The sequence below is a fragment of the Nicrophorus vespilloides genome, unplaced genomic scaffold, assembly GCF_001412225.1.
Source record: "Nicrophorus vespilloides isolate i.1.1-1 unplaced genomic scaffold, Nicve_v1.0, whole genome shotgun sequence".
NCBI lineage: Eukaryota > Metazoa > Arthropoda > Insecta > Coleoptera > Silphidae > Nicrophorus > Nicrophorus vespilloides.
Window position 1 is genome coordinate 33,548 of NW_017097072.1, and position 20,367 is coordinate 53,914.

At 32.9% G+C, this 20,367-nt stretch overlaps 1 protein-coding gene across 2 annotated transcripts in view; it reads right to left on the reverse strand.

The window, feature by feature from the left end:
- LOC108558815 (protein bric-a-brac 1) overlaps positions 1 to 20,367 on the reverse strand; it is a 40,307-nt gene that overhangs the window by 7,725 nt on the left and 12,215 nt on the right. The window contains exon 1 of one of the 2 annotated variants that reach the window (XM_017915845.1): positions 9,668 to 10,069. The exons of the other annotated variant lie outside the window; for it this stretch is intronic. Coding sequence (XP_017771334.1) covers positions 9,668 to 9,680 — 13 coding nt within the window. The 5' untranslated portion in view covers positions 9,681 to 10,069. Of the gene's footprint in view, positions 1 to 9,667; positions 10,070 to 20,367 lie in introns of those variants that run through there. 2 annotated transcript variants of the gene reach the window in all.

Consider the following 20,367-nt stretch of genomic DNA (forward strand, 5'->3'; position numbering starts at 1 on the left):
AACGATTTTCTCAGGGAAACCACAATAGAAAGTAAATTGTTTCAGTGTATTAATATCGAATTACAAACTAACTAACTAACGTGTTCATTTCCAAGTAATTCGATGAACACGTAAATTATACGCAATTTGCATATTTCTTTATTATAATTAAATTGTTAACCATTAATTCAAAATGATTTCACGTTTCTATCTGATACTACTTAAGTGATCTGAGACATTTGCATTTATGCAGATCAGGCTCTTAAAATTTTACGATTTTATTAACCATAAAATGTATTCACTTCATTACAGATACACTCGCTGAATATTAGCGGGTTCGCGCGTTAATTGGACGCGGGAATTGCAAATGCGTGTTTTCCGAAGATTCGAATCGATTCGAATCGCACACGGTTCAAGGAAATGTTATATAAAAAGACGCGAGTTTAAATTACACCTGGTGGGAGGAGTGCCAAATCGACTGGATCTGCTCTACGAAAATAATATAGGTTTTGAAAACGAAAACGCACGATACGCAGAGCAGATAAACTGGATTAGGTGTAATTTGTAATAAACTATTTTATTTTCCTAATACTAGAAAGATGCAAACGTTTCGAATCGAATCGAATCGAGCGGCTATCGAAATCGACGTTGCGCGAGAAAATACGTCTAAAAATATATTCGATATTTAGTGCGTTACAACAGCAGCAACTAATTTACTACTAACCTTGAGATAAAATGATTGCGCATACTTTATGTATTTTCGTAGATCGTTTTTGTGTAAATATTTTAAATTTAATTTTAGCATGTGCATACTGAAATGAACAGAGAAAACATATTTTTCTTTCTTCTAAAATAGTCATTCGATTTTCTTATCTAATATCCATAATACAGTTGATAATAATAATAAGGGTAAATTATATGTAATGTAGTTTTTATTTGTAAATAAGCAATTGAAAAAAATAAATAAATTGTGATTAGGTAAGAACGAGAAAGGAAATTGCAAGGGAAATTGAAGATTCGGCACGTGTGAAGAAGATGCTGCGAAACATTGTGTGCCGGATATTTTAGGAAACAAGATGGCTGCGCTCGCCAAAAGCGTTTACGGAAATCTTAACAGTAAACATTGCAAAACGGTTCATTCTCCATTGTGCGTTTACGAACAACAACTTTCAAATATCAAATGCTTATGAAGTAATGTAATATTTTCTACTTAATGACTTCTAGACACTTGCTCTTATTTAAACAATATGCAGAGTTTTCTTTATAGAAGAACTTTTAACGATTTAAAAAGAGATTTGATACGAAATAAGAACTTTTAATAACGAGACAATCCTATTTTTGAATTAAGAAATTTGTTTATATCTTTCTTTTTCATACACATAATGTTGTTTTATACCAGAGTTTCTCAAACTATAGGTCACGACAGCTGCCACCTTGTTTTAAAGCTGGTTAAATACGTTGGTGAAAAAAGTTCAGATTTTAATAGAATTTGTATAATAAATTTCAGCACTCATTTAATAATTAAACGCATAAATTGAATTAAACAATTAACAGTGAAAGGTGCGTTAAATGACTAAATATATGGGTGTGAAATAATGTTCGAATGTTATGCACAAAGAATTTTGTAACAAAAGTTGCTTATGTGTGAGAGCCCGATCAAAAATTACAATATTGATTATAATGTGGCTTATATTATACATTCATTCAAGGCCTGCAGCTTGTTTACTGTGCGCGAGATAACAGGGGACCCAAAAGCGTATTTTTTTTCAGTCCTATGTGCGTTCAATGTTTTTTTCTTGCTGTGAAAAATTGATGATATTTGAATGGAAAATAATTCGTGGCTGAGTTTTTAGGGGAGAAAATTGTATTAGTTAACCAGCAGCGACGCAGGTCTAGACGCGGGGAACGAAATGTTAATGAATTCCATGTAGGGAATGGACCAGGCATGAGATATGCATAGAGGCACATTACGAAACCGATTTGAAATTCCGCGGCCGTCGCTGCGAAGTGAATTTCGTTGGATGTCCTCCTCTACATCTCCGAACTCGCTCCTTCTCTCTGTCAATCTCTTTCACACTCGATAGGCTTAAGATTGAACGAAAAGAAAAAAAAAAAAGAAAGAGAAGCAGAAACGGCGACAATCATAATCGTACATTGATTATGCAAATGAGAAAATCCGTATTCGTAATGATTTTCGGTGAATGCGCGTGTTAATCAAACGCTGTGTGTCTGTGGCATTGAAATTGTTGCAGGAACAACAAACAAACAACAGCTTGGCCATGAAGTGTGTGTGTGCTTGCTGCTGCCTGGACGACTCTAGAAATGCGTAACGCCTTGTACGTACTACTAGTATCCATTTTTTTTTATATATATTCGTTAATGCTTCATTCCGTTCTATTCACCGGTCGCCTCTCTCGCTCTCACGCACCGAAAGTTGTAAACAAGCGAACGTATGGCATGATTACATTCGAAAATATATATAAAAAAAAAATCAAATAAAATGAAAATACACACACGTTACATGTTTTTTTTTTGTTGTTGTTGTTGTTGTTAGTGATTACAATGGTTTGGTGATAATCGCGTATCACTCTGTGAGATTATTGCAGCCGACTCGATATCAAATTGTATCACACGCTCTCCGGGTTCTTTCGCCTCGAAAAACCGCAAACGCCCAAAAAAGGCACTCACTTTGTGTCGGGTGCGTGCACGAGGATATATCGCATCCCGATTTTCTAGCCCAAGGACTCCGGAAATTCTTTTTTTTCTCTCTCTCTATTTTTTTTTATTAATACGTTCACGCGCGCGCTCTGATTATGCACGTTTACTTTGTTACCAAATAACCGCACCATATAGGAAGAGAACAAAATATATATATAAATATATCAAATAAAAAATGTGAGGAAATTGATAAAGAAAAATCGTAGGCACGATAACGCGCGACCGAAACTAATAATTCAGACGTATGATGAGATCATCTCACGTTATTAATATGCAACCTCCCTCTCATCAAAACTATACATGAAAAATACTTCTTGATTTATTAAAAGATCTAAATTAGCATCACATAGACAATATCAATAGTTATGCAATTAAACACAATGAGAATTACTAATTACATACAAAAAAACAGAATATTTTTCAATATCCAAAACTTGACAACTCATTTAGTTGTTTTTTTTTTTTGTAATAAATCATCAACTTTGTGTTTGCACATCATGCGTATTGAAACTTGCTAATTTGATTCTAATAAAGTAAGTATCTTTATTTACACAGAGAAACGACTTTCCAAAACGTAATTTGCATACACAGTTCACCGTGAAATGTTGATTGATTTTTGGATCGAAACGCAACAACAAAATTATTTAAAAAAAAAACAACAACAATATATAACGACATTTCGAAACATTCTCTGTAACCAAGAGTAGAGAAGTTCGTGCAGATCGGAGCCTTGAACTTCGCCAAATTTGTTGTTTACGAAGACGTTAAGGTTGAATGAATTTCAAATGTTATTTATACTTTTCTTCGTCAGTTGTTTAGTTGGATACTGTTAGGCGTTAAATTTCGTTTAAAAAAAATATATTTTCAAATCGAGATGTGTTGATTAATGTAAAAAAAACAATAGATTTTAATTAAATAACAAAGAACAAATTTTTAGTAGATTATATATTTTTTTTTTGAACTGAAAATTTGTATCGATCTAAACGAAATGCGTTCTTAGTTATCGCAGCATCTAAAGGCGCAGCCGAAGTAGGTTACCACAGTTGTTTCTATTTTGCAGCAAATGTTTGAATATTCACGAAAAGTATGATATGCTAACTAATTCTAAACAGAAATGAATAGATTTTGCTCTTTAGCGAGCATAATAATTTGGTAAGAAATTATGAAACTTGGCCTTTAAACTTACGAGCATTTGGAATTATAATGCCCGTGAATTTACGCACTGAATTGCTTTAACCTAGATCTAGCGTGCATAATTTCGAATCGTACATAAATATATAAATAAATAAGGATTTGGATCTGAGGACGCATCCTTACTCATGTTCTGGTTTCTGCTCTCTTAGATTACGTAAATTATCCAAGCTAGATTAGCTAAGGCCAGTTCATGTCGAAATAATACATCGGATCGATCGATTGAACAACATTTTTTTTTTCACGAATTTTTGTGTACTTTTTTTTTCATATAGCGTAATCAGCACCACATTTTTTTTTATCATAAGAATTTTGGTTGGTCTGACTACGATAAGAATGCAAACGTTTACGTATTTTATGATATTTTTCTGTTGTAATATTAACAACAAGTTTTTCCACATCTGCAGGATGAAATTTAATTAAAGATTTACTTAATTTTCATAATAAATCATAAATGTAGATGATAAATTAAAAGAGTAATCACTGATTCCTGGCAAATTATAGGTAAGTTCTTCTCGAAACAATGACATTGAACGTGAGATGTGCTTAACTGTGCGTAACTTATATGAATTGCTAAGACTTATTAGTCGAATCAATACTTTATTTGAAGGATCAAAGGTCAATCAGATTTGTAAGTTGTTTTTTTTCGTAATTTATGAAGCAAAAACCAAAAAAAATAAAATTCCTATTACATTAGAAACGGTTCACGTAATACCATTTTATCGGTGATTTCGGGATGAATGGTGCTGCGCAAAAATTTGAAAAAAATAAACATCGCGTAATCAGATAACGAGATGAACCAATGATGATGTGACTATTTGAAAGAAGCACAGTTTATTCTCGAGCGATAAAAGTGTTAATTTGCAGTATCAAAAGTCAAGTTTATTAGAATAACGTGGGCCGCATAATCATCATCATGAGTGTGTGTGTATCTGAGAGTGCAGTGAACCCGCGAATATTTCGCGAATGCGCTATTTTTATTGCACAACGCAAACACGCGACGACTCGCAAACACACGTATCTAGAATCCTTATATAACACCTATTGGGAGACATTGAGTGTGTCAGAGAGAGTGAGCGAATGAGATAGAATCAGTGAGTTTAGNNAGGGGGGGGGGGCGACGTGGGTCCTTGAAACCAAGCTTCCTGCTCCGGCGGTGCGAAAACAACATTTTTATTATTTTTTTTGTTGCAAACTTGAATTCAATGCACTCTCTCTCACCATTGCCAAAAATGAATGGCAAAAAAAAAACAACAACAACAATAATAATAATAATGACTCCCACCTAGTGCATAATTAATAAAGTTCGTTGCACTTCTAATGGGTTCAACTTAGATTCTTGTCCTGAGTTCAGTCTAAAAATGGTTGGGTGATGCAAGTATTTTTTTTTTCAAATTTGCGCACGCCCAATTTATTCTGTTACATCCTGTACGTTTCTTTTTTTTTGCTTGTATGCATTATTCATGCATACTAAGAATCACACCTTATTGATCGCTAAAATTCCAATTTGCTAAACTACTTAGATGATGCGTCTTGGTTTGTTAACCTCGACAAAAAAAAATACGAATGGATTTCATTTTCTCTGTTCTTCTTTCTCTGTAACACATTTCTATATATCTTTTTCACAAATGAACGACAAATTTAATATATTTATAATCTGACTGATTTAATCCGTATTAAAATACAGAAATTAATCCATTTTTTTTATTTATCTAATTCTGGATTTTTTTTATTCACAGATTCTGGATAATTGCCAATATGTTACTCTTTTTCAGAAAATATAACTTTAATTTTGAAAAATGCAATTATAATGTAAAAAGCACTTTGAATATTGGATAAACTGATTTTTGTTTAATATTTTGTGTCCAAGCAAGAAATATATATTTATGTCTAAATCATACTGATATAATTATTCTGTTGAAAATGTTAATTGAATGTGCAAACCGTTGTTATAAAAAAATCATGCATTTTCTCTGTTCTTCTTTCTCTGTAACACATTTCTATATATCTCTTTCACAAATGAACGACAATTTAATCCATTTTTCTTATTTATCTAATTCTGGATTTTTTTATTCACAGATTCTGGATAATTGCCAATATGTTACTCTTTTTCAGAAAATATAACTTTAAATTTTGAAAAATGCAATTATAATGTAAAAAGCACTTTGAATATTGGATAAACTGATTTTTGTTTAATATTTTGTGTCCAAGTAAGAAATATATATTTATATCTAAATCATACTGATATATTTATTCTGTTGAACATGATAATTGAATGTGCAAACATAAAAAAATCATGAATTTTCTAGGATTTGGCAGCCACCGATGCAAAACATAGTTTCGTAATAGACTTGGATTTAAAGGATTGCGTTGATGGATGCGAGCATTACAAATGATGAACAGAGAGAATTGGTTGAGCTTCACTGCATAATAATAACCCAGCGTTCAAGTGTAGCAATGGAACAAAGAAGAGACTTATTCTTTATATACAAGAAAATACGGTAAAATCCGTACAATGTTCGTAGTAGTTATCATCGCTTTATTGCTGCTTCTGAATAAACCAACCGAAATAGTGCATTGTACAAGAAATGATGCGACTCTGCTCAAAGTGAATAATTATATAATATTCGTTTTTGTAATTCCGTTCAATTACATTTTAGATTTTTTTCAATCATGAATGCAGAACGTATTAAAATATGTAAAACTATTGTTATTGATACTCATTGACTCATTAGAACGTAGAAATCGCGATCGAATTTGTTGTTAAGCTTTTCACATGAAATTTGTAAATATTTGAAATATTTACTATAATGTGACTAGAAATATATGAGTAACTACAATATTTAATTAATGATGTAAAAAGTGTGAACCTATAAACTATACGGAATTGGTATAATAAACATTTAACTGTAGGATTTAATACGCCGATAAAGATCGTTGTTTTCGTAAACGACAATTCGCAAATCTGCTCCGCGGACGGCCTTAATTTACGTTTGACGCTGATCCTTTGGCGATCGCGTAATCGTCATCCGAATTTACGGTCGGCCTTTGCTCGCTCGCAAATCCTAGGCCCTTTCATGCGCGCTATGTATTATTATATGTATTTGTGCAGCAGAACACAGCCTTCTTTTTCTTCTTCGGCGTCTTTGTCGTCGTCTTCGTCGCGGGACCCTCTATTTCGTGGCGAGAGGACACGGTTGACCTGCGGAGAATGGAAATACACAAAGCATTTTCCTGCAAGGCCATCTCGGGTCAACACCGCCTGCATTCGCCGTGCTGACCGGCCAGAAAAGGAGAGAATCAGAGGAACCGGGAGGAAAGAGAACGAGAGAACATTCGACGCGCAATTGCTCCGACAAAAGAATTTTTATACTCTTCTATGTCGTATTATGGCCCCCCCGTTTGACGGACAAGGATGGAGGCTGATCTCGTAAGAAAGAGGCTCTTATACCATCAGCAAAAGGCTGATGATGAATAAAGAAGAAGAAGAAGACGTAATGAAACGGGACGCAATCTGTTGTTTTCGGTCTTGAATTGCAGGAATCCGGTTGGCGCGTAGATTCATATATTTAAATTAATAACTTCGTAGGCAATTGAGCAATGAAGCATTTGTATTTGTCGTACGGCGAAGACATTTTGTTGAATGAACACTAGTTATGAATCCACAGAGACTACAAATAAGGCAAATCAATTAATATCAAATCAAAGCACAGTTTCAAGTGTAAGTAATAGTACTTTGATCATTCCAATAAACCTATGGGATATAATCGTAGGTCTTGGGGTAGATTATAGAACACCGCATGCTGTAGCGGTAATACCCTTTATCCTGAACGTGCAAAATGCAACGTGTTACCGCCGTAAGCTCGACAAGAGATGCCTCTAAACGACTTTAATCCCAAATTATCCATAGTTTAGTTCAGCGATGCGCAAACTTCGGGGGAGGCGAAAGTTTTCGAAAGTTCGATTTAAATTATAAATTCAAATTTTATCTGCATCACAGACCTGTGTATACACTCGAAGTTTTAAGTAATTCAGCAATTCTTTTGTTTGCAAATAAGATAATATTTAGCGTAATAGCTTTATACTTATTTATAAAGAAACTGTAATATAAAGAAACTCAAAAAGTCTATTAAAATATTATCCAATAAGATAGTTTGTGTTACCATTTTATTAAGAAAACTTTCAAATTTTAATTTTTACTCAGATAAAGAGTTTGCAATTTTCCTCTAATTCAGTGAACTTGAGAACTTATACTCTAATTCAAACTGAAATTCTAAGATAAATACTGAACATACTAACTTACTGAACAAGCTTTTTGATACATTTTGTAAATCACCTATATCCTTGAATTGTATAACTCGGTACAGACATTATAGGCTGTTAAATATTCGCACAAAAGTAAAATGTAAATATTTTCAGTATTTTTCAAAAATACTGAATTATCAATATCAATGCATATCTCGTAGACAGCCTTCTGAATGAAATCGTTTTATTTTGAGCTGACTGGGCTTTATCTCATTACTTATTTCAGAATCATCAAAACAAAGTGCATCCATCAAATTGATTAAATTGAAAAAAAAACAATGATATTGCACCGCCGATATAAATAGAAAGTAATCATTTCAATCAATAACGAGACGAAAATAAAAGTTATTATTTTGATTAATACAAAAGAATGTTCAATATGATCTTATGATAAAAAAGAAATTGAATGAATGGAAATAACAAAATTTATTGCAATAATTATAAAATTAGTGAAATATGAACAAACCAATCTCAAGTATATTGACCGTACATCTTTTTCTTCAAAAAATAAATGCGTTTGTTGAGTATATTTCCATTATAAAACATTCATTTCATATTTACATAAATTGGACATTTAGGAAATCAAAGTTAATATAATCCTTGACTAAAATCCTATGTTTTTTATGATAAGAATTATACATTTGTATTTATTTTTGTTTACTTTTTATTGTTGTAATACAACTTATAAAAGTTGAGCAACGTTTTCCGTGTATTGTAAGAGAATGACTAGCATATCTTTCAAACTCAGCATTAAAATAGACTCTAGTTACTAGATTCAAATGGAACAGAAACTACTATAGTTAAGGCACAATACTCGCAACCGGTTGTTAGCCAGCTGAGAAGGTAAAACCATTCAATTTTTATATAAATATATGTAGTAGATTATATATTCAAATAACATTTTATTAACTTAATGAATGAATTTGGAAGTGGAAGAAAGTATTTTATGAATGATTAAATGTGATTTTTTTTGTTAAGGTTATCAAAATATATCCGGCATATGCGTGTAGTGCAAAAAAATAGTTATCTATAATAATGTGAAGGATATCAACACACGCAATGATAACAATATTGGTGATAATAAAAATATGTAAGCGAAGCAGAAATAACAATGAAAGAAGGACGTAATGTGGAAGTGAAGGAAAGAGTGGAGGAGTTACAGACGCAAAAATACCGTAAAAATAAACTGTCCGGATATTTTTAAATAAACAGCATAGAGGAGAGGAGAGCCGAACGGAATAGTACGACTCGAAAACTTCCCAGCCTTGGCAGTGCATTACAGGCCCAATGATGATGATATGATGTGATCACATTATGTCCCATTATTATTATTACGCGCACTGTGCAATTGCAATTGAGGCCAATTTAGAGTTCCCAAACAGAAAAAAGAATTGATCGCGGAACGGAATTGTCGACTATGTGATGTATTATAATATGTACTACGTAGATGTTTGCTAGAATAATGTGCACGTACCTCTCATTTCCATGCTCTATTTTTCCAACCAACCGATCGATGACCACCGCCCGCCCAATCAGCAGGGCATACTACTACGATTTTCGACGAAACTGTTGATTTTTCCTCTGTGTTTATATTATTATTATTAATATTATTTTTTTTAAGTAGTTGGAGTATTTGAAAATTTGTAATTTTTGGATGCACTCTTCAGAATTGGGGCAGTGAGGAGTAGGAGCAGGTTTTTTGGTCCGTCTAACGCAATATCTAATAATCAACTGCAATTTTTACGCTGCCGCTATTTCGGATGCGAACCAGGAAAAAAAAAACGCGAGCCCGAAATTCGCGAGTTGCCAAAATAAAAAAAATATTCGCGAATTGTTCCGAGGTGGGGGAGAAGAATTGCATGTATGCGAGTCTCTGTGTGAGTGTGTGACAGAGAGAGAAAAAGAGATGGACCCAGCCGACTGCGATTATGTTGTGTGTGTGCGTGTTGGCCCCATTACGTAAGTCCGCGGTGCATGGCCTAGCAAGGCCATACTTCCTATGCAAACACTCGCGAATGAGAGGATAAAAAAAGAGAAGTTGGAGGAGGAGGAACGCTGCTTTGGTTATTACAGTAATAACCAAACACACGCGCGCTTGAATATCGCAAATCATTCGCGAATTTTATTATCAGCTCGGTTTGTTTTCTGGGTTACATTCTGGATGGATCCTAGTTGGTGGTGCTGCTGTTGCTGCTGCTTGCTTACTCCTCATTTCGCGTTTCTATTCTATACAACATTCACACGCGGGGCGGCCAAAAATAATTCAGCACTTAATTATAGCGAATTTCAAACAAAATATTTATATAAAAGCGGCACGCGAAAAAATAATTTCGCAATTTAGGGCGCATCGAAATAACTCCCACCCGAAATAACGTTTTATATCAAATGCTAGAGGAAACATGAAACAAACCAACAAAAAAAAATTGAGTGTATCGAGCTTTCTTTGCTGTTGAGACTTCACCTGAAATAACGTTTATTTCAAATACTAAAGCATGTTTGAAAACTCATAGAAAAATGGAACATACGTAAATGTAAACTCTGAAATATTACAACTTAATTTGAATGTGTTTTAAAAGAAATCCAAAGATTTTATTTTTATTTTAACTATTTTCAGGTATGAAATGGTTCATTACAAATATTTGCTAAAATTCAATTCAATATTTCAGAGTTAATTTAATATATTTTATATCAAATGCAAGAGGAAACATGAAACAAACCAAAAAAAAATTGAGTGTATTGAGCTTTTTTTCGCTGTTGAGACTTCACCTGAAATAACGTTTTATTTCAAATACTAAAACAAGTTTGAAAACTGAAAGAAAAATGGAACATATGTACAGTAAATGCAAATTCTGAAATATTACAACTTAATTTGAATGTGTTTTAAAAGAAATCCAAAGATTTGTTTTTTATTTGAACTATTTTCAGGTAAGAAAGGGTTCATTACAAATATTTGCTAAAATTCAATTCAATATTTCAGAGTCAATTTAATATATACAAAAATATCTGTTGTATTTAGGTCAACGGCTTATTTCATTTTGCATTATCAAATGTAAACATTTATTTTATTGTTATTAAACAAATAATATGCTAAAATTATATAAATTCTCTGTAAAACTTTCCATCTGCGAGAGACTTGAAAAACAAGAATTATGTACATGATTGCATTTCAAGCATTGATACTTAATTTCAATCAATTTTGCTTAGAAATTTAGGTTTAGTTTTTTAAAAATTCTTACTTTTATACTTATCTTTTGTATTTGTAAATATCTAACTAAATTATTGATTATTTTTATTTATATACGTTGATTTTAACGTTAAATGTTTGTATTTAAACTTTCTGCAAATAAAGGATAAAGTCAAAGCGACGCTAAACGAAGAGATGTTTAATGATTATTGCATCTCAAGGAATTGGCGGAGAAGCAGTTTGATAATTCCGTGTTGGAGAGGAACACGAAACCGCCTCCTGATTTCGAGCAGCTGAAGAATGATAGCAAAGAGATGACCATTAAGGTGAACTCGTACTTTTCCGGTGGAATGTTCGAGAAGGAAGATGAAAATTTCTCAAGTAAAACCGAAGGCGAGGAAGATAATCTTCTAGGAACGCGACGAGGAAGAAGATTTTCCTTAATTCTGCAAAAAAATAGTTTCGAATGCTAATTTTCAATACCAATCATGGAAAGTAAATATAATAAATATAAATTGCGTTGCGCGCACATTAAAATCGGTTTTTGGAGATTACGTAATTCTGCCTTCTTCTCAAGATGATAGACGTAGTAGAAGACCTTCCGAAAGTATAATCCATGCAACGAATCGCCCACAAAGTAATGTCTAAACGTCTTTCAAATTAGTAATAAATTTAAATTTATATAATTAGCTCTAACTGAAAACTACAAAAGGACATCTAAGCAGGAAATTCTCAGTTTTAGTATTGTATTTTATGTTGATACATGACTTTATTTATTATATATAATAGCAATGGATATTTGCTAATTAAAAAGCTTTCCGAAACGGAGATTACATTCTATTTCGTGCGATTAGTGGGTCGTTTTAGGTCATTACGAAATGTCCGTTTAAGTCGCATTCATTCAAATGTATGATTCATTATTACTATAAATATTTTATCATTTCTTCCTAGCTTACGAAAGAAATATCATATTTATTTCATTAAAGTATTTTTGATGTTTCAATGTGTAATATATTGGTAAATTATCGTAGTAGGTTGAGTGATGAATGTGAATCAGTGTCGATCCAAATATTTGGTATGATGAAAAAACGCTCATCATCATTAGCTGAAGAAGTTTTTTTCTTATTTAATAAATTAATAAAAAAAAAAACCTCTCATTGGTATTATCATGAACAATTTGGTTTGATACAAAAATACTGTAATTATTGGCTTGATTTCGTGCAAGAGTTTTAATAAAATCGATTTTTTTCGCTATAACCACGTCATAAATTATCTGTGCTACAGCGGGCATCGACCGATGTAATTTTTTTTGTGCATAATAAAATTGAAATATTTATATGTTAGATTTGATTTATTCATGTTGCAAAATATACGTTTCTACGATATGATTAATTGGAAACATTGAAATAAGGATATCAATTTAGTCAAGCAGTTAAATTTGCAAATAAAAACTATAAAATTACATCAATTCATACAATGTAAAAAGCTGCTTAAAACAATTTAAAGAAATAAAATGTAATAGTTTTTTTAGTTCTATCTATTTTTTTGTACTTTTGTAATTTATAATATGAAATGTCTTAGTAATGCATTAAATAATTTCTGGAAAAGCCTAGGTCAATAGCCCGATGCAATGAATCATAGTTTAATTCTTTTAAATATCTTACTTTTTTTGTCTGTAAATATTTGAGTAATTGGATAATTCTTGTAATAAACATTGTTTAAGTGTTCAACTTTCTCGTTGATCACTACAATAGGTAGATAAACATAAACTTTACGCACCTACCTCGCCTGACGGAATGTTACGTTAAATAATAAGGAATGAGATATCAATCTACAAAATAAAGTGAATGCAAAAGTCGTAAAGTTTTCGGAAATATTTAATTAAAAATGCAAATTCTGAATCCGTCTGAATCCCTTCCCAAGTTCGGCACATCTAATCTTATCAGTGGTGAACGTATGCTACAGTTTCAGCATCAATCACAATTGTGAAATGTAACATTGAAAGTCTGTAGGTCGTTCATCTTTATTTTGTTCACACACACACATATTTCTATATATATTTTTCCTCTCCAACTGGAAGATAATAAAATTTGTGTCACAGCAATTCGGAAACAAATTCCGAATTGATGCCGGGTTCAAGGATTTATTTGGCGATAGAGTGAGATAGACGAAGTATGCGCTTTTCGTTTTCGTGTCGACTAGAAACTCACGACGAGCAAACACACTCCACTTCCAATTAGCGTATATTTAGCAGCGATATTTCACTTCGTCGGTGAATTGATTTTCTGTCGTTTCCATGGGGGAGTGAGGAGGATTGGCAGGAATCTTTTCAGGAATTAAAAATATCTGGAGCTAATTGGAAGCTTTATTAAATTTTATATTAAAAAAGAAATGCTTCGCAGGGCGGAGGGCGTAATTGGGGAAAATGTTGATGGAACCAGTGAGCCGGATGAAATCTGTTATTTGTAGGATGCATCAATAAAGAAGGCGGGACTCAATACCTATCAGGTATTAGAATCCTGTAATATTAGTACCAATTTCTGGAGCAATATAGAAAACAATTGTTCAATAATTTATTATTTTTACTTATGGTAAAAAATAGTTATTATTTGTTTTAATGGCTTCTAAAATAAATTAGATTCATCTCAATATACTTGAAAGGAAAAGTTCTAATTTGTCGATTGGTTTAGATTTGGATAAAGTCAAATTGTATTCATTAACAAAAAAAAGTTTAGTGCTGAAACACCAATGGATTGAGACGACCCGAATGATAAAACCAATAAAATTGTTGCCGATCCCTCGTCTAGCGTTTGGCGATGTGATTCGCAGCTGCAACTAACTTTTTATGACTCTCTTATCTAGTGTTGGAAACACACTCTTTTTGTGACCCAATAAGTATTGTTCAAACGTTCAACTTAGCTGTGATTCGTCGTCTCTCAGACATGGAATAAAGAAAAAAAATATTTCAATTCAAAAATACACTTTTTTTTCTGTGCTTAAATACCGACATTAGTTAGATTCTTATTTTAAAATATATATATATAAAGTTTGTAAATTTAATTGAAAATAAAATATAAAAAATATTTGCCTTTTTATTGTCATAGTCAATTCTTTTTATATATTTCTACTGTATATCAGAACTCATATTTTTATAGAATTAACTAAAGGAAATAGTAGTAGTAGTAAGTAGGTAGAAGTTTCTCCGCCAAAGTCGTGCTATGTTCACGGTCATTGTTATTTTTGCGAGATTTAAGACTCGAAAAGGTGAGTCATCATTCAAGAAAATTAGGGGGTCATCTAAAAGATTTTGTTGTGAAATAACAGAGAGAACTAAAATATTTACTATTATAGTTTAAATGTCCGTTAATCTTTTGAATATATACATAGGATGTTTTTAGTTTAATTTAGTATGTAATAAGTTTTTTTTTTGTTCTGCTTCTGCCTACAAAAAAAAAGGATTACATCGTCTCTGGGGGTTGAATAATAAAAAAAAAGGCATACATACACAAGTAGCGAGGCTAAGTTTTCCAGGGGAAAGGGAGTTGCGTGGGTCAAGAAACCCGAGGAAGGATGGTAGTCCCAATTGTGGGCCTTTGTCGGCAGGATCGATTAACGAACAACAAAAAAAAATAGGAGGAGTAAGGAAGGAAGGAAGGAAACAGGAGCCAAATGTGTTTGTACGTAAGGATTCGTCCTTCAAAGGCTGCAGGACGTCGACCCTATGGGTGCCGCAGCACATAATCGCAACACATAAAACAGAATTTATTTCAGTAGATAACGGACGGGCGAAGTTTGTGATATTTTAGCCAAAATAATGTAGGAGAGGAGAAAAAAGTGCGAGTCGCCATGACGCAATCCCCGGGGCCGAGCTGTGCTGTGCGGCTTACCCGCGAGTTGCAGGTTTGCAAATGTCCGTGAGCGACGTAAATGCGGGGGGGCGATGCGGCGCAAAGCGGGGCACACAATTTCGGGGCAGGGCATTAGCCTCGTCTAAGGACGATCTGTGCACGCGTGAATGCCCCAAGGTCACGCGTATCCACATGCACGCATACACACGCTCTCTATATCTATGCTTACCTACTTCGCTTACGAATCCCTCCGCCTCCGCCAGCGCCGACGTCGATGCGATTTGCGAATCGACTCACAGAAAAAAAAAAAGATTGGCTTCGCAGTTATGCAACACAACAATCGCGACTAACCCACTCAGAAAGAGGACGAAACCTCTCCGCCGTTAAATCCTTACACAATACGCAAATACTAAACTCCGTTTTACTTCCTCAAGAAACGCTCAAGCAGCTAATCCAGTTGCCGCCTTAATTACAATCATCGATTATGTAATTACGCCGCTACTTAATTTGGTTACAATTACGGTAGGTTACGGAAAGTATGGTCATCATTTATAATATGGTGTACAAAGTATTCGGTTACAATGCGTTCGCATTAGGGACTATACCAACACATATAACAACTACCTTCCTCGATCGATTCACATATAAAGCTACGATATCAAATCAACTCTAAAACTAAATAATTGTAATATATATAGTCCCATCAATCAATAGAAATATATATATTACATTCCAGTTAAGTAACACACGTTGTTCATTTTATTTCGCTCGATGAAACATACTTTATAAATATAATATTTTAAAAAGTATTCTGTAATTATTTACGTATAATGGACGAAAGGACTTTGTTTTTGTGTAATTGTAACAAATATTGTGTTTTGCATAGGTAGATTAGGTTTTGCAATAACTTAATTTGGTTTCTATACATTTCTTATATTTAGTTTTATTTCATGTCAGTACAAGTGGTTTCTTTATTAGATAATTAATGATATTATTCATTCGTTTATAGAATTAATCAGTTTAAACGAGAGAAAGAAAAAAAGCAAGAACATGAATGAAATAAGTATGCCTGACTTATTTATAATGGCAACCATAAATTCCAATAAAAATATTTATTAATCTAGATGTAATTTGTTGCCTCTGATTATGTATTAAATAAATGTTATCTTTGGAAGCTATAAAAGCCTATACACGGATTCGCCAAAGCAAACACAAAAACCCTGATATCCACTGATGTGTTTCCAAAAAAAAAAATCCTGTACGAAATGGAGCTTTTTTTATCGTACTTTGTTTTTAATTAGTGCATACCAACTGTTTTTCCTCTTTTATCCTAATGGTTTGCATATAATTCTGCGAATATTTTGAGGCTACATGTTTCAAAAGCGAAATTGAATTATTTCCATGCTACCACATTTCGTTGGATCATGTTTCATAATTAATTAAAAAGTTATAAGCTCGATGGCTTTTCCTGTTCGGAATAGTTGCTGCGAACTTTTCGCGAATTATTGGATATTTTACAGAATGTGAAGTTTTAATATGATCTCGCTTCGGTCCTAATAATATTTATTTTGTCCGCATTAAAGCAAAGTTTCCGCAGAGGACTCAATCTAATTTGCCATATGAAAATTCTCCGAAGACCCGGCGCATCCGCAATTTACCGACGAGCGCACCATCGCTGTAATAAAATAGCTTTTAATTACATTATATAAATAATTATATTATTCTTCAGTCGTTTGTACTGCAAGCTTTCGCGGTTGGATTTATTTGAACTGAAAACATTGCGTATTAAGAGAATTAATTGTCTCGACAGAGGCATTAACGCGGTATATAATTCCGCTAAATTTACTTCGGGACATTTTCAAATTTAATGGCCTGCAATTTCAGTGTTTTATCTAATTCTTGGTATACTGTTAGACGTTAGAATTAATTATATAACATTTTTAAGAAATTTCTATAAAAGAAACTCGATTGGAGGTAATAGTGATTAGATGAAAAAAAAACAATAGAAGTTATATTAGGACACGGAATGTTCGATTAAACACATAAATGACATTTTTCTAGTAGGTCAATATCGAAAATTAATTAAGCTACAATCGGATATTGAAGGCAACGTATATAAATTATTTGAAGGGGAAAAAGGTTGTAGATTCTATTGTGTTTCAACATTATACTATAATTCATAGAGCGCGTAATAAGGGATTAAGTTTAAGTATTAATTAATTTTAATGAATAAGCCTATCCTGCAGATATCTTTGTACGTAATTCCGGTGGCTTAGTTTTAATAAGAATAGATATTAAATGCAGTAGTCCCAGTTGGACGATTTTCCAAGCCATTTGTGCTACTACGTATGGGAGAATTCGAGTGAGCTCAGTTTGCCACCTTGAACTAAAAACAAAGCCACCAAAGCTTTCTAGCGCACAGCGCCGCCCCCGCACTCACCCTCGCACGTACGTACAAAAATAGCCAATTAGTTTCGCTTTTAGTCCACTTCCAACCCTCCGGGGATAATTACCGCTCGGTCTGCTAAATACATTTATAAGAAAGAAGCCATAAAAAGGGGAAGTAGAGAACAGAAGGCCTAATACATTTTCTATAAGACTAAAAAAGAAACAACTATCATACGCAGTGCGATTTCGGTGAAGATCATGTGCATTTTGAAATAAGAAATTTGAAGTTATTCATTCGTATATTATCAAAGTATAAGCGAAAACACATGTACTTCAACTGAATAAAAGTTATTGGAAAACATTTCCGTTTTTCAAACATTCGTTTTTAAAGCCTTTATAATCTAGGCTGTTAGCAAAAATTAACCAATTTTTTTGCAAAAAATCATAGATTTGATCAAATCTATTTATTGAACTTCATATTATCTGCAAGGAGAAGAATCAGAAATTGAAATATCTTTTACATTACTTTTTAAAGCCTTTTAAGTAGAGAAATCGTCTGAAAGTGCACATTTTATCATCCTAACTAAACGATATATTTAAAACAGTTAAATTATTTATTAATTCTCAACGTAATCAAGATTATTCTCGGTTGAATTAGAAATACTAATAATTAATGTAAAGTTTTTTTTATATATCCATCAATTATCTGGATCAATACATGTCGATAAGCATACTTTGTTCCTGAAGTGAACAGCGAAGTTTCCATGGCACGTTTTATGTAAGGACAAAAAAAAACGTATAAAACAATTTGTCTCGTAAGTTAAAAGAATAAAGATGGAGAGAAAAATAAAGAGAAAGAGAGAGAGTGGAAAAAAACAAGTATCAATTTTGCTTGACAAATTTAAAACGTGAAAGGAAATGTGACCGTCAACGGAGCGAGATTATTAATAAGAAAATTGTAAGAGAGAAAACAAGAAAACGATTACACAAGCTATGCGCCTGTCACTTCAATACATTACAAAACGTGGAGTTTAAAAATAAATAACTAGACTTTAATTAAATTGTCATTATGTGTCATTTATTTTTTTTTTATATAATTGAAGAAGAAAAAAAACGTATAAAAATACGGAATACCTATTGATTAATATTTTCATGAAAATACGTGAAATTTTGTAAGTAATGATATTCAGTTATACAAATTCTTTATATCAGTTTTATGATTGGAAATACAACACCTTTCATATTGCGGTTTCGATTAGTCCGGTTTGAATATATATATATAAAAACAAACTAAATCTTTCTTATTTCTTTTGGTGCTCTATATTTGTATGCGGGTTTAGATTCAAAACCGATTATCCGCACTGTGCGAGGTAATGCTGATAAATGAATTCAACGAAGATGCTGGAATGTAATTTTGTTCAATAATTATTATAATGTTTAACGGAAAAAAATGTTAGTTAACACGTGAAAACATCATTTCCATATATAATTGACCGACCTATTTTTAACTTTTTCGTGCATGTCGACTGCTTTAGTGTCGACATATCGCGAAGAGGAAATGTAGTATTGCTTTGCATGCGTTCATGATATACAAATATATACAGAAATATGTAAGTATACAAACGTTTCCCTTTTCTCCAATGAGTTATAAGACTCTAAAAGTTTATTAAACAATATCAGTTACAATTTTCATCTTTTAATGTCTGCTAGATCTGTAAATACAGTAAAACTTCATAATTTAATGTGATGATTTTCTTCAATAAATCATTCCTCCTGAAAGCTTCTATTGAAATGTACAATTTTACATAGTGTTTTGGCTCCAAATAAAATGAGAAAAATGGAAATAGTTACAGAGAGATATCATTTTTTTTTTGCAAGAGATCTAAATTCTTCGATGAGAAAAGTAAAGAATTAGTTCAGACATTAATAAAATATCTATAAAAACTTGCTTCACGTGATGCAAGTACAACTACTAGATGGATGATTGTAATAATAAGTTATATTTATTATCATTGCTGCTGTATTGAGAATTTTTTAATTAAAATAATATCTATGGAAACGGTAATTCAATTTTGAAGAGAAATATGGTATTAAAAAAAATAAATTATATATTTGGTGGCGTGAGTCTGAGGGAAAGGGCGAAAAGAGAGGGTTTGCATTTGTCGTTTTAATCGAGTGTACAAACATGTAACGAGCAGAAAATTTCCAACCGCGAGCAAAACTCGCTTCGGATATTGCAGAATATTTCCAATTTCCATAGGCCGGGACGGAGGACACACGCGGTGTGAGAGTGAAACGGAGATCTGCAGAACGCCTCTGCCAGAGTGAAAGAGCGTTCAATTAATTACGAAAACCAATAAACGCACACGCGTACACATTATTGTGTGCGTGCGTGAGTTTGTGTATTATACTTCGTATGTTCTAATAGTATAAGCAAACTGTAGATTGTTTGATGTCCCTTTTCATTCCCATAGGGCTTTCGCTTGATGTATGCCCGTTCTCTCTCTCTCGTCCAATCTCTCTCTCTCCTTCCAACGCACGTACACATATTATATTCTATCGCAGTTTTCCCCGTCCCGTCCTGCCCTTTAGCCCGGCAAAGCACGAGGACGCACGCATACCGAACGGATCGTCATTTCCTTTCATGTTTGCCTCCGTATAAAGGCATACATACACACACTCACAAACTCAGGTACGAAATCACATAGACATGCAGGTAAGGCCAGGTTAATAATTACATTTCGTATCATGTAT